Source organism: Geotrypetes seraphini, chromosome 10, assembly GCF_902459505.1.
Source record: "Geotrypetes seraphini chromosome 10, aGeoSer1.1, whole genome shotgun sequence".
Lineage (NCBI taxonomy): Eukaryota > Metazoa > Chordata > Amphibia > Gymnophiona > Dermophiidae > Geotrypetes > Geotrypetes seraphini.
Genome location: NC_047093.1, coordinates 66,573,878 through 66,588,396, shown reverse-complemented (window position 1 = coordinate 66,588,396; position 14,519 = coordinate 66,573,878). Strand labels below are relative to the sequence as shown.

The window sequence follows — 14,519 nt, the reverse complement described above, 5'->3', positions numbered from 1 at the left end:
CTTCTTGATGGGTGTAGTGTACTAATTTTATTAGAAATTTGTATTTGGGTGTTCTGGGCTCTTTAAAACCTTCTTCAAGAGTTTTGTGCTACCACGTTTTGATTGCTGGTAATGCTTTACGAATGTTGGTTTGCTGACAGATGTTTTGGAAATATTTGCAGGTGGCTAGGAACTCTGCAGCCCATATTTCTATTTCTATGATTTTGGCTTCTCTTCATTGGATAACAGTTGATAAGAGGATCCATTTTAAGATTTTAATCTTATGGCCTCTTTTTTTACAAAGCCGTGCTAGTGGCTGTGCTGTGCTAACGGCCCCGAAGCCCAAAGAGATTTAAAGGGCTTCGGGGTTGTTGCCACATGGCTTTGTAAAAGAGGCCGTTAGTCTTTAAGATTTAAAAAACAATGAAGAACCTTCAATTTTATAAACTATTTTGAAAATATATAATCTTGTCAGGAATTTGAAATCTGTTGATAAATTGCTCCTAGAAATTCCTAGCTATTGTGTGATCAGCCTGCTTGAATTGAGATCTTTTACATTTCAAGTTATGGGTCCTACTTTATGGACCTTCTTACCAGTTGCTCTTCGAAACATTCATTCATATCTTTGTTTAAGCAAGCAGCTTAACGCTTATTTGTTTCAGAAGGCATTTTCATAAGTTTTATGAATAGAATAGACATCTATCTATATATTCCATCTTTGCTTATACCCTATGCCAGGGTAGCAATTCTGGTCCTCGAGAGCCAGAGCCAGGTCAGGTTTTCAGGATATCCACAATGAATATGTATGAGATGGATTTGAATGCACTGCCTCCTTGAAATGCAAATCTATCTCATGCATATTTATTGTGGATATCCTGAAAATCTGACCTGGCTCCGGCTCTCAAGGACCGGAATTGCCTACCCCTGCCCTATGTTGTCTATTAAAATGATTTATTGCACATTGTATTGGTATTGTAATGTAGCATACTATGCCTTACTTTGTTTATCCACTCCTACCCAAGGACCATTCTGACATCATCAACTTTCTTTAAATTAGTCCCTTATTTTCTTACTCTATCTCAGTGGTTCCCAACCCTGTCCTGGGGGACATTCAGTCAGTCGGGTTTTCAAGATATCCCTAATGAATATGCATGAGAGAGATTTGCCTACCTGTCACTTCCATTATGTGCAAATCTCTCTCATGCATATTCATTAGGGATATCTTGAAAACCCGACTGGCTGGGATTCCCCCAGGACAGGGTTGGGAACCACTGCTCTATCTAATTTAAAGAAAGTTGATGTCAGAATGGTATTTGGGTAGGAGTAGATAAACATGTCCTGCTATATAGTATGTGCAGCTGGTCACATGTGTGGGAGGATGTGACTAGCAAGTTAGCTATAAATGTTGGTATTGTAATCTGCTAAGAATTTTGGACTATGCGGACTATAAATATTTTAAATAAATAAATTGACACCGTCATGGTTGCCAGTTTTTCTACCAAAGATGACCCCTGCTGATAAAGGTTTTACTGGAGACTTATAATTTGTTCATCTAAAAACAAGTGGGAGTAAAATCAATGATATCTACCTTTTAAGAAATATTAAGTATGCAGCACAATTGGATAGAAGAAAACAAGCCATAGAAAACTGCATTTCGAATACCAAGCAATTCTTATAACTCAATGCCTGCAGAAGGGAATGGGTTTGTGGGGTACGATCAGACACTCATACAGAAGCAACCAACAGGAAATCGTTTTCAAAATGAGTTACTACAGACTACGGTAAACCAGTGGCAGGCTTAGTTATGGAGGGATTCAAAGCTTAAATAGTGCATATGCATTCATCCTGTACTACATATGTCCCCTTAAGGAGATAAAGCTACTTTTGGCATTCATTACCGCAATCACTCAACAAAAAAACTGAAAGCAAAAAAAAAAATTGTCCTGTGTCTAATGCAGAACATCAATTTTAAATTTACTCCTGGGAACTGATATAGGACATCAGAAAACATTTCTTGACTGTAATGGGAATTTCAGCTATCTACATCTTAAATATTACTGAAGATGTCAATAGGAAAAATAATGTGGCAGCAAGTCCATGCGTTGATTTTGAGCTCAGCAATTATTTTTCCAAGGACAATAGCCTTCTCTTTCAGAATGTGACAGACATGATTTTATCTATATTAGTTTCCCTAACATAAAAGAAAATGGTTGGAAGCAACTCTGTGAACCAAGAACGGTTAGTCAGGTTTACTGAGTAAGAGCTTTTTAAATATATCTGTAGAGGATCACATTTATATCATTAGAAAAGATTGTGCTGATAAGCCAGTGATTAAGATGCCAACAAAAATCTTATTCCCCACTAAACATGACTAAAAATATAGCCTTCTTTGGCTATATCTTATCTGTTTAAAAATGCTTTTAATATTTAAATTTTTAGCGAGGTTTCAAATTGTGCTATGGTTTAACCATCCCTCACCCTCTTGTTTTTTCCATTTTTCTACCAAAAATTGAAAATTGTAACTTTTGCTTTTTCCCTCCCGACTCATGTTTGTATTTTATGAAAGTATATTGTTAAAATGTTAGTTTCTTTATATTATTCTCTATTTTGATTTTTGTACATCGCTTAGTAATTTTAATAAGCGATTCATCAAACATATTAATAAACTTGAAACTTAATAGAATATTCTCTGACTTAAGTATTCAGTTGTAATCCAGTGGTAACATACTGACCACTTAAGTATACTTTACTTTAATGCACCTTAAAAAGCTTACTGGCCTAGCAACGCCTAAGTTCGGGATCAGCGCCTAACTTTTATTTTTTAATTGGCTTAATCGGTGTGGTAATTGACCATGCTGGTTTCCAGCCAATCAAAAACAAAACTAAACAAAAAAAATTAAACAATTTAAGAGTTTTGCACCGAACTCTTAGGACGCCTAGCGATGCGTAAATGGAGGTGCCTCCCCACATCTATCTTAACCAGTAGGCATGGTTACGGGCGGGCTTAGGCATCCGACACAGGCACCACCAAATTAGGCGAGTGAAAATCTGGCCTAATGGAGCGGCGCCTAAGTCAAGGACGCCTAAGTCTGCTTAGGAGTGATTCCATAAATGGCGCTGTTTCTTTGACTGACAACCACACCGAGCGGTGCCTACAATGTAGGCACCGCTCAGCGTTGTTTATAAAATCTGGCCTTTAGGGCTCCTTTTACTGAGGTGCGCTAGTGTTTTTAGCTGACGTAGGAAATTACTGCGCACTGCGCTTCTAGAACTAATGCCAGCTCAATGTAGCGTGTGCTATTCCGCGCACTAAAGCCCTAACGCGGCTTAGTAAAAGGAGCCCTTAGTGTGCAGTAACGGAATTGTAGGTTTGTATGCAGTAACAAAACTCAAATATGCATTCAATTGTTTTTTATTTATAGGAAATGTGTGAAATGAACCCCCAGACAAGAAAGGGAAGGATACTTGCCTCAAAATATGTCAAAACAAACAGAAAAAGGCAAGTGAGTTGTCATAAAACAAACAAAGGGTAGAGTCCTAGTAGGTTTACTTATTGATACTTATTGTTTTATTTTTACTGTAGTTTATGTGTTCAGACCCTGAAGAAGTTCAAGTTTCAATTTTCTTTATTTTTGAAATGCCGTTTATCAAAACAAATGTCTAGACGGTGTACAATATAAAAAGATTGTAAGGGACAATTAAAATAGGTATATAAAAGCAATATTTTATCAAATATTAAAAATACTAGACAAATTCGGATTAACATACATGAGACAGAAGGAAAATAGGGGAGGGAAAGGTTGTTCAAAATACATCGAGGTAAAATTAATAAATAAAAGGACAGTAAATGGGGAGTGGCAAAAACACTAGGAGGGGAATCATTTCAAAAGAAGTATTAGATGTTTCAAAGCTTCATGTGAATCAAGGAATTAAGAGGCTGAAGCTAATACTAAAGAATAAAGGCATTTTTAAAGAGGAAGGTATTAAGTTTGGCTTTAAATTTTAGACAGCTGAAACTGGGATCCTCGTCAGGACTATCAATAAGTACAACTACTAGGACTGTTTTGTGCTAATACATGTACCCTGTGGTTGTTTTATGACATCTTACTTCTCTTTTTCTGTTTGTTTTGAAATGAACCCTTCAAATTTTGAAAGTTAGGAAAATAGGCAAAAAAAAAAAAATCTGTAAATGAACCAAAACTTTTCCCCCTGTGCTTATCCCCTGTTATATGCTAACATGTACAGAAAACAATAAAACAATCTCTCATTTGCTAACAGACTAATGTATACATCATCGTATGGCTATACCAAGGATCTTCAGAATGCCACAAGGATAGTATAACTGAACGTGGCTGCACTCTTCATCGATCCTGGTAACTTTTTACATTTTTTTTTCCAACGTTATTTTTTAATATGTGAAAATTTTTCAAACGTAGCTTTGTTAATGTTTCTCCCCTCACCGACATGTTTCATTTACTTCTTCAGGGTCGGAGATAATACTGGAGCATGGTGGATATCTCGTCTGCTTTGCCTTTCAAACTTAGCCGGTGAGAAGTATATTGTAACCTGTATAGAAGACTTTATCTTGCTACATGCTTTAAGGACACAAAATCAGGCCCCTAGTTTCCACAGGGAAAACAAATTAGTAAGTATACCCAGAGCCAGCACAATCATTAGGCAATACCAGATGTTTGCCTAGGGCAGAAGTTTCTGGTGGGCAATAAAGAGCAGCTGCAGGGAAAGCAAAACACAGTAGATTCTGATAGAACCATCAATGCATATTTTTACTTCTAGGTTAAGTGGACAATTTTCAAAAAACTCAACATGGTAGACATTAGTACAGAACTTTGCTAACCTCTACCATGCATTGAAACCAGCAGTGCAGTACAAAAAACTATGCTAGATGCTTAACATTGGTAGGGGCAGGAACCAGGTGTGCCTTTGGAGGAGTGGCCAGTTGTAACAGCTAGCATGAAGGTCAATACCAAGTGCTAGATGTTACAACTGTCACCTCAAGAGAAGGTGCTGAGTGCAGGTCTACTACTGAGTCGTGGCTCGTGGCTCGTGGCCAGCGTGCTGTTTATGGGATGATATTGGAATGGATGTTAGGGTGATAGTGCAGTATTTTTGTGGACGTTTTTTTTACAAAAGGCCAGTTTTTCGTATGATTCTGGGTAATTCTAGTTAGACAAACATCTGTGTTAGTTAAGGACCGCGCCCAAATAGAAGCGTACGGAAAAACAGGTGAAAAAAAATTTAAATATAATGTAGCTAAGGCCAGAGAAAAACACACTAAGGATTAATATAAGGGAAAGCATAATAATATCTTTATGTACTTTGCTATTAAGCCAGATCATAGAGGAAATTAGGTAAAGCGTAACATACATGCATAGAGATATTAAGAACTCCATCTTGGTTCCCTGCTGTTCTTTGTCCTCTCTGGTTCTTTGTTCAGCTTCCCGCCTTTAGCCTCGTGGTTCTAATTGATTACAGATGTGCTTAGGCCAGTTAAGAAGAGCATATTAGACTCCATATTCCAAACTGAGATATAACGTGTCTCAAACTGAATTCGATGTAGTTTTGAATGAAAATTATGATTTATTGAATGAATGAAAGCTTGGCCAAGCAAAGAGTGAATGAAACAAATATGATTGGATTGAAGTGTAGGACTGTGTTGCTTTGAAAAACATATTTTATATATTTTAAATCTGAAGAAACACTAAGGAAAATCCTAAGGCAGCATCTGGAAGTAATTAGAGTCAGCCTCAAGAATAGGAAGAAGGGGGGCATTGGAAGCCCACGCTTCAGGAAGAGGAGAGGGGGATTTACCCCCCCTTCCTCCAGAGTAAGGTTTCTGTGTAAGGCCATGCAATTTGAATCTGTCAGCTTAGGAAGAGTTTTTTCCTTTACGGCTGAGAATTTCTCAGCACCATGTTAATAATTATAGATTCTCTTGAATGTTATAATGTTAATTCAGAAATCAAAAGTAATTTTCTGAAAACTTTGTATAACTTTTAAACATGGAGGAATGTTTCTTTGTCTAAACTTTAAGACCACCCATAGAAATGTTATTGGTCGTCAAACTTGTTGATGTCACTAAACCAAAAGTTATATAATAGAATGTAATGAGATAGAAAAACGAGACCATTGTGAGAAGGCCAGCCTTTGGCCACGATGATGATCTCCCATGAGCGCAACGTAAGCAATTATGCTGTTCTTTTGATCTAATAATGGAAAAATAGAACCAATAATTCAATAAATCCTGGTTATAATTTTAAAACCTTGCGCTGGTGTCATTTTGCATGTAGAATTATTTTCAAACCTGAAGCTTTCACAAATGGCGTCAATGTCCCTTGCTCACTACCCACTGGTAGCAGTCACAGACAGATTGGTGTACATCTTCACTTCCCTCCCATCAGATCCCACCATACAGCTCCAATCGCTTCCCCAAATCCTTGACAGCCTGGATTCCTTCCCTGAATCCCTCTAACAATCCCAATCAGATACAATCCCAATCCAGGCCCTGAGAAGCTCCTCCCCCGATTCTAAGCCCTGCTCACATGTTGCACCGGATCAAAACTTGTAGGTATTTCATATACAGGCATCCACCACCCACCATTGTACCGGACCATGAAGACTCTACCCTATTCAATATATATTTTATCCAATTTTACCTTTTCTATTTGGCTGAGCTCTTCCTTATTCCTGAGTTTATCCCTGTGCTTGAATTCTGGTTCAGGGCTTTCATCTTCTATATACTGCAGGTTCATATTCAAGAGCCAAGCAGCAGTACGATCCAGGGCATTGGGGTTCACAGGAGAGGGGGCCTAAAATGAAACATACAACCGTAACAAAAAAAAAAAAAAAAAGAGTGGAGAATGAAATAGAAAACCCAACAAAAAGCTGTAACATAAAAATGAACATGATGGTGTCTTTGGTGTATTGATAAGAGAAACTCAGTGCAAGTCCTAGGTGCCACCACACACATAGATACATACTTCTGAACCAGAGCCTGACAATGTTCCTGCCATACATGAAAGCAGATGGGTGATTTTGATCTTAAAAAAAAGGATGTTTGGTTTTATGGAAGGAGGCGGTGCATGGAATAATTGGAGACTCTTTCCTACAAGTCAAATATTAAGTACAGGATAACTTTTGCTAGGTTTTTCAGTACTGAAATGGTTCTGCAGTACCAACAAAATTTCATAGAATTCTAGAGTCTGGAATCAAAATATACTATGAAAGCAGGAAAAAAAAATCCTACTTAGCAAATTGCTAGATTTGAGAAAGTACCAGCAAATTATTAAAGATTCTAGGTCCTCTCTAACTTAGAGAATGACACGGTGACAAAATTCATCACCGTTCCCGTCCCCGCGGATAACCACGGGAAACCATCTTCATGTCATTCTTTAAGGAGAGAGGGAAGAATCAGAGTATGAATGGCCACAACCACTAACCCGCAAGCTTTGCTCTGAAGAATGCTGGTGTAGAAGGATTGAAGTTGAGATAGACACTACAGAATGACAGTCTCTGGTATCCAGAGCAGATATTATGATGTCATAATGCCTCATTCCACCAGTGCCTAAGAGCCAATCACATCAGTAATGTCACAATGGCTTCATTATCCTTGGCTCACATAAGAATCAGAGTATGAATGGCCACAACCACTGACCCACAAGCTTTGCTTTGAAGAATACTGGTGTAGAAGGACTGAGGTTGAAATAGACACTAGAAAATGACATGGGATTATTTCCTGCGGTTATCCAAGGGGACGGGAACAGTGATGAATTTTGTCACCGTGTCATTCTCTACTCTCTATGTGCTAGAGATAATCTTATTAATGCTGTACTGTATATCACATTCATAGCCAGCTTATAGAACTCTATTAGGATAATGTCCCATATCCCAAGCATGACTCATTCCCAAATGAACATTTATCATATGATGTATAAATTTGTACCAAAATAAAGGCAACAACCATCTTAAAACTCTCAAGAAATCCCAGGGGCTCCTTTTACTAAGATGCGCTAGCGTTTTTAGCACACGCAGGATATTACCGCGTGCTACACGGCTGGAACTAATGCCAGCTCAATGCTGGCGTTAGCGTCTAGCACGCGCAGCAATGTAGCGTGTGCTATTCCGCACGTTAATGCCCTAACGCAGCTTCATAAAAGGAGCCCTAAGTGCCAAGAAAATGCCTTTAAAACAGCAGTTTGTGTTCAACAAAGTTTTGTTGTAGTTACTTCTGTTCTGAAAATAGCAATGTAATGTGTAGTGATATGATTTGACAGGTCCAAATAAATGCTCTGCAGAAACACTATAGAAATTTAGCAGTGGCTTGATTATCATAGACAAGGCCAGCCTTAAGCATGTCCCTCACCATTCCCTCTGTCTCTGAACCTGCCTCTCCCACCTTTTCCTTAAAATTGCATTTCTTCCTAGAGGGCAATGGAGGGACTGCTATTTGTTACGCTGATGATGTTCACATTTTATTTTCTTATCGGCAATTCTATTGCTTCAGTTCATAACCTGAACAGCTGCCTTAACCTTTTCCTATTGTGTGTCCCGGATGACGGGACATTCCAAAAATGACAGACAGTGGATAAACAGTCTGTATGGACTAATAAAGAGCCAGGAACACAAAATATTTGAATTTACAGACTTATGACTTTATATACATTATGTTTACAATAGCCGTAACTGATAAGGGTGAATAATACAAAACTTTGCTGAACTAATTACGATTGGAACCAGCGAAACGTAAAATTTATTACGATAGGAAAAGGTTAAGTCAGTTTTTCAGTGGCTCACTCAGAACTATCTGGTTCTCAACCCTTCAAAATAGATGGGCTTCAGGTGAAATTTTCAGATACTATAAAAATTCTAGGAGTTATTTTTTTTTTAATGATAAACTAACATTCAAACCACAAATAAATTCTGTAATTCGGTCTTCAACGTATCCAGTCTATCAGATCAGTTTTGTCACCTACATTGTTTCGTCCATTAATGCATGCTCTGGTTATTTTTCATTTGGACTACTGTAATTCTTTATATATGGATTTACCACTAATCTCTCCTAAAAAAACTACAACTGATACAATCAACTGCCGTGAAACTACTTTATTCGGCAAAACGCTTTGATCATGTAACTCCTCTTTTGAAACAAGAACATTGGCGCCCTCTCTCATTTAGAATAAATTTCAACATATTGGCCTTAGTCTATAAAACTTGTTCTTTACAGGCTTCTATATATCTTGGTAATCTACTCATTCTTTATAAACCAACAAAGTGCTTCAATCTTCAGATAATAATCTTTTGACTTTACAACTTCTATCTGAAATCTGATTGACATCTTCCTATTTATCAGTCTTTCGTTACATAGTGCCCAAACTATAGAATGATCTTCCATTAAACATCTGTAATCAGCCCGCACTAGGGGCTCCTTTTACAAAGGTGCGTTAGGGCCTTAACGCGCGGAATAGCACACGCTAAAATGCCACGTTCACTAGCCGCTACCACCTCCTCTTGAGCAGGCAATAGTTTTTCGGCTAGTGCGCACTAATCCAGCACGTGCACTAAAAACGCCAGCGCACCTTTGTAAAAGGAGCCCTAGCTGAATTTAAGAAAGTCTTAAAGACATATTTGTTTTGCCAGTGCTTCAGTGTATTTGACTAATATCTCAGAACTTATTTTGGTTAACTCAAATTCGTAAAACCAGCTATTAAATATTTAATCCAAACAAGTATTATCTGAATCAATTCAATTTTATTCTTATCTCATAGAAACATAGAAAGATGACAGCAGAAAAGGGCTATAGCCCATCAAGTCTGCCCACTCCACTGTCCCACCCCATTAAGTCAGAGTGCTGCTCGACCCACGTAGAGATCCCACTGGATGTCCCATTTATTCTTAAAGTCGAGCACGCTAGTGGCCTTAATCACCTGCACCGGTAGTTTGTTCCAGTGATCCACCACCCTTTCTGTAAAGAAATACTTCCTGGTGTCACCACCAAATCTCCCTCCTCTGAGTTTGAGCGGGTGCCCCCTTGTGACTGAAGGTCCCTTAGGAAAGAATATGTCGTTTTCCACCTCGACACGACCTGTGACGTACTTAAATGTCTCAATCATGTCACCCCTCTCCCTGCGCTCCTCTAGAGAGTAGAGCTGCAACTTGCCCAGTCTTTCCTCGTATGAGAGACCCTTGAGTCCGGAGACCATCCTAGTGGCCATTCGCTGGACCAACTCAGCTCGAAGTACATCTTTACGGTAATGTGGACTCCAGAATTGCACACAGTACTCCAGATGAGGTCTCACCATGGTTCTGTACAGTGGCATTATGACTTCAGGTTTACGGCTGACGAAGCTTCTTTTGATACATCCCATCATCCGCCTTGCCTTGGATGAGGCCTTCTCTACTTGTTTGGCAGCCTTCATGTCTGCACTGATGATTACTCCCAAGTCCCATTCTTCTGAGGTCGTAGCTAGTGTTTCTCCATTCAAGGTGTATGTTCTGCATGGATTTCTGCTGCCGAGATGCATCACCTTACACTTCTTTGCGTTGAAGCCCAGCAAAGAAGTGTAAGGTGATGCATCACGGCAGCAGAAATCCATGCAGAACATACACCTTGAATGGAGAAACACTAGCTACGACCTCAGAAGAACGGGACTTGGGAGTAATCATCTCCCACAGTTCATTTTATTATAGTACTTTTACAACTTACCAATACTTAATTTATGAATAAATATCAGAATAATTTAGTCAGTGAACCTAATCCTCATCATTCACACTCACTTCCCAACTTTCACACACATACTACAGTCATTGTGATTACTTTTATCCAAAACTGGATCTTGGTTAGTTCATGAGTTCATTAATCCATGATCATCTAGTTAGAGAGGCTTCAAACTGAGAGTTGCACAACAGTCTAGCACATGAAAATCACAGTTTCTTAAACACAACCGGCAGGACTCTCTGTCCTCATGATGGTCCTGTTCTTCAATTCGTAAAGCATTCAGCCCAACACAAGACTGTGTTTTGCCACCTGGCGTCTTCAGGAGCTGTGTTTGCAAGGCTCACCAATATCACAACTTCACCTACAATACTACTTATTTTGGGGGATAGGACAGGAAATGTAGAGCTTCATAATCAGATGATTTTATGGTTTGTTGGTTTTATTATTTTTTTAATTTAATTTTTTTGTTGTTCTGTTTATTGAGTTATAAATTTTGTATTATTGTGCTTTAAAGTGTGCATTTTTGTAAACCACTTGAAAGCTTTCTTGGGGTGATGTGGCAGTATATCAAATACTAATAAAAGATAAAAAGATATAGGGATTCCCTGGAAGAATTGGATACAGGCAGGTATTCGGACACTGGATGATGTTATATGTAATGAGAAACTGCTTGATTTTTCACGACTGCAACAATCATTTGGCATTTTAAAGTCCCAACAGTATAGGTGGTTGCAGTTGAAGCAGGCTATTCAGAGTGGGTTCCCTGAATGGAAAAACTTAAAAACTTATTACAGCTTGCAGATCCTTTGCTACCAGACAGATCTAGTAGGGCATCAGGCCGCCCAGTGGTACAAATTGATTTCTGAATTTTTAAATAAGAAGCCAAAAAATAGTCTTAGAGATATTTGGAGCAGCGAGATAAAACAGTATATTTCTATGTCTCGTTGGCCACGAATTTGGATTTGGAGGTTGAAATGTACAGCGTCCGCTTCTATGAAACAAACATGGTTATTTTTATTACATAGGATTTTTTTGGATCCCAGTTCGATTACAAAAAATAGATAATTCTAAATGTAATAGATGCTGGCATTGTCATATTAATATAGGGACTTTGGATCATCTGTTAAATTTTTGTCCACTGATACTTGGTTTCTGGAAGTCAATTTGGGGACAAATCTCATTCTTGGGTCATCTATCCCCTTATCCTATGAGGCTGTAATTTGTGGTACGTTACTTCATGTTAAGCCTACTTTAGACAAGTATAAAAGTCGCCTTTTCCTGATCATGACAGGAATAGGTGTTCAACTGATCACACATAATTGGAAGAACCATGACAGGATTAATTATACTTTTTGGTGGGTAAATGTGTGTACCACATATAAGTATGAAAGAATGATGGTGGAACGTTTGGGAATTAGTAAGTCCTTTAATGATGTATGGAGTCCATTGACTACTTTTGTTGCATTACAGTAAGGGCCATGTTTCTTCCCTTTTCATTAGATTCTTTACGCATCCAGGGAGGGAAATGTACATTGAGGAGTTAAATTATTTAATTATAATATTGAAATCACATCATATGTATTATTGTATTAATAATTAAGATGAGGATGGGAGTAAATGATTGTTTAATGTAATAATTGTATAGTTATTAGTGCGTTCTATGCAGTATTTATGATTTACCAATTGTATTGCACTATCAAAATTTGAACATCAATAAAGATTTAAACAAACAAAAAAAAGAAGATAAAAATAAAGCAGCCATTTTGAGATAACTTCCTGCTTCTGCAAGGGCGGGACACATCAGAGAGCAGGCTCCAGTGTCAGCAACAGGAGGCTTATGAAAATTGCTGCCACTGCCCTGAGTCCGCCACAGAGAAACACAAGTTTTAAGGTAGGACAGGGGGACATACTAAATTCCCTGGAGGTGCCCACAGTGGTACAGACAGGGTTCTGTAAGTGGTAATCCAGCCTTAATCATAGGCTGTGGAATAAGAAACTGCTCATCTAGTATTGGTTCAATTACATTGGCTTCCTATTCAAGAGTCAGTTTTATTCAGACTGTTAGCAGTGACCTTCAAGGTTCTAAAAACAGATTTATTTGGTTTGATTGATTGATTGATTTAAAAATATTGCCTTTAAAAAAATGATTGTCCTTTACATCATAGAGGCTATATTGCTATCAAACAACAAGATCGTAAGATCAATTCAAGGTTGCTTACTGAAGATCACCAAATGATCACAGGTGTGCCTGTTAGAGATCTTAATAAGATGGAACAAACTCCTGACCTAATTAAACGATAAGCTTAATCTCCTAATATTTCATACGGTTAAAAGCTTTTCTTTTTCCAGTGGAAGGGACAGCTTTATAATTCGGAGTATGAGGCAACATAAGACTGGGAAAACAATAATTGGTGTTAAAATTTTCCATTTTTTTTTTTTAAAACATGGTCACTGTAGAGGTAGTACAAAAGTCAGAATGGAATTGTCCAAATCGGAATGATGTGCACTAAAAAGTGTCCTCCAATTCATCTGATAATATGAAGATCTTTATTTCTCCTGTGACACAATGATACATTCAATGACTCAATGACTCAATAAGTCGTTGAATGTATCATTATCATAGGAGAAATAAAGATCTTCATATTATCAGATGAACTGGAGGACACTTTTTAGTGCACATCATTCTGATTTGGACAATTCCATTCTGGCTTTTGTGCATTTGTATTTGTGGTTTTGTTTTTCCCCCGTTTTTTTTCTTCAATGTAGAGGTAGTGACATGGTTACAGAATCTAATTAGTTCTCCTATTTATTTTGATATTATTTTATTGTAAACTATTGAATGAGTATTTAGGTATAATGGTATATAAATGTTTTTAAAATAAACAAATACAAACCAACTTGGCAAATCTTAGTCCTTTCATTCATAAATAAATTTCACAAATTTCTCGCTTCTCATGGCAAAATATCTGGTACAGTCTGCAGCCAGTGTCAACCGTGCTCATCTTTAAAATGCCAGAATGGTGCCAATTATTGGTATTCAATCTATAAACAAGTATCCCAAGTGGTAGTAAATAATAAATGGAAACAAGCTAACATACCACTATAACCATGATAGTGAGGTTTTCTATAAAATGAATTAAAATAAAATGAACTAAATAAAATGAACTAAAAGTATATATAAAAAAAGTTTTCTACAATAAATATTTTAAGATTAAATTATTAAAGTTTATATGTTTTAAAACCTAAGCGGTCAATGACTGGAGCAGGGAGCCAAATTACTACGCTGATCACTCGAGTTTGTGATATAAATACCTTGCGTAGGCTCCAGTTCTGAGACCGTGGTAGAAGAGTGTGATGCACTTCATGGTTATAGTGGTATGTTAGCCAATTATTGGTAGCCATCTGATATGAATTCTGTCACCTTGGCTGACTTTTCTGCTCAACTGGGACAGGGTGAAGTTCCCTGTCACTGGCCAGCCAGTAGAGGGAGCCCGAGCACTGGAACTCATTTAGAGAGCCTAAGAAGTGGAGCTCATTCTGCCTAAGAGCTGCAAATGCTGCTGGGAGCTGTCCTCTCACCCTGAGTGGATTGTGGTGCTGAAAAGAACAGCTACAGCACAGAAAGCAGGAGCTCCTTTGGGAGCCAGGTGACCCTCAGGAGGTAGAATGATGGCCTTAAGGCCTCTGCTGACCAGTCATGATAGGGGGGACTGGTGCAGCATCAGAAAGCCCAGTGGTGGGAGTGTCCAAGTGGACCTATACTGTACACTGGCAGGAAAGAGCTGGAAGAGTAGCCAGAGGGCTCGCT

General features: G+C 38.1%; 1 protein-coding gene across 33 annotated transcripts in view; it reads right to left on the bottom strand.

Annotated features, from left to right (window-relative positions):
• The window catches only part of DAB2IP (DAB2 interacting protein), an 898,952-nt gene that overhangs the window by 41,516 nt on the left and 842,917 nt on the right, over positions 1-14,519 (bottom strand). For all 33 annotated transcript variants that reach the window (XR_004540860.1, XM_033960821.1, XM_033960835.1 and 30 more), the window contains one exon: positions 6,654-6,806. Coding sequence is in view for 32 of the 33 variants with exons in the window: in XM_033960821.1 (XP_033816712.1) it covers positions 6,654-6,806 (153 nt within the window). In the remaining variant the exon portion in view is untranslated. The remainder of the gene's footprint in view (positions 1-6,653; positions 6,807-14,519) is intronic.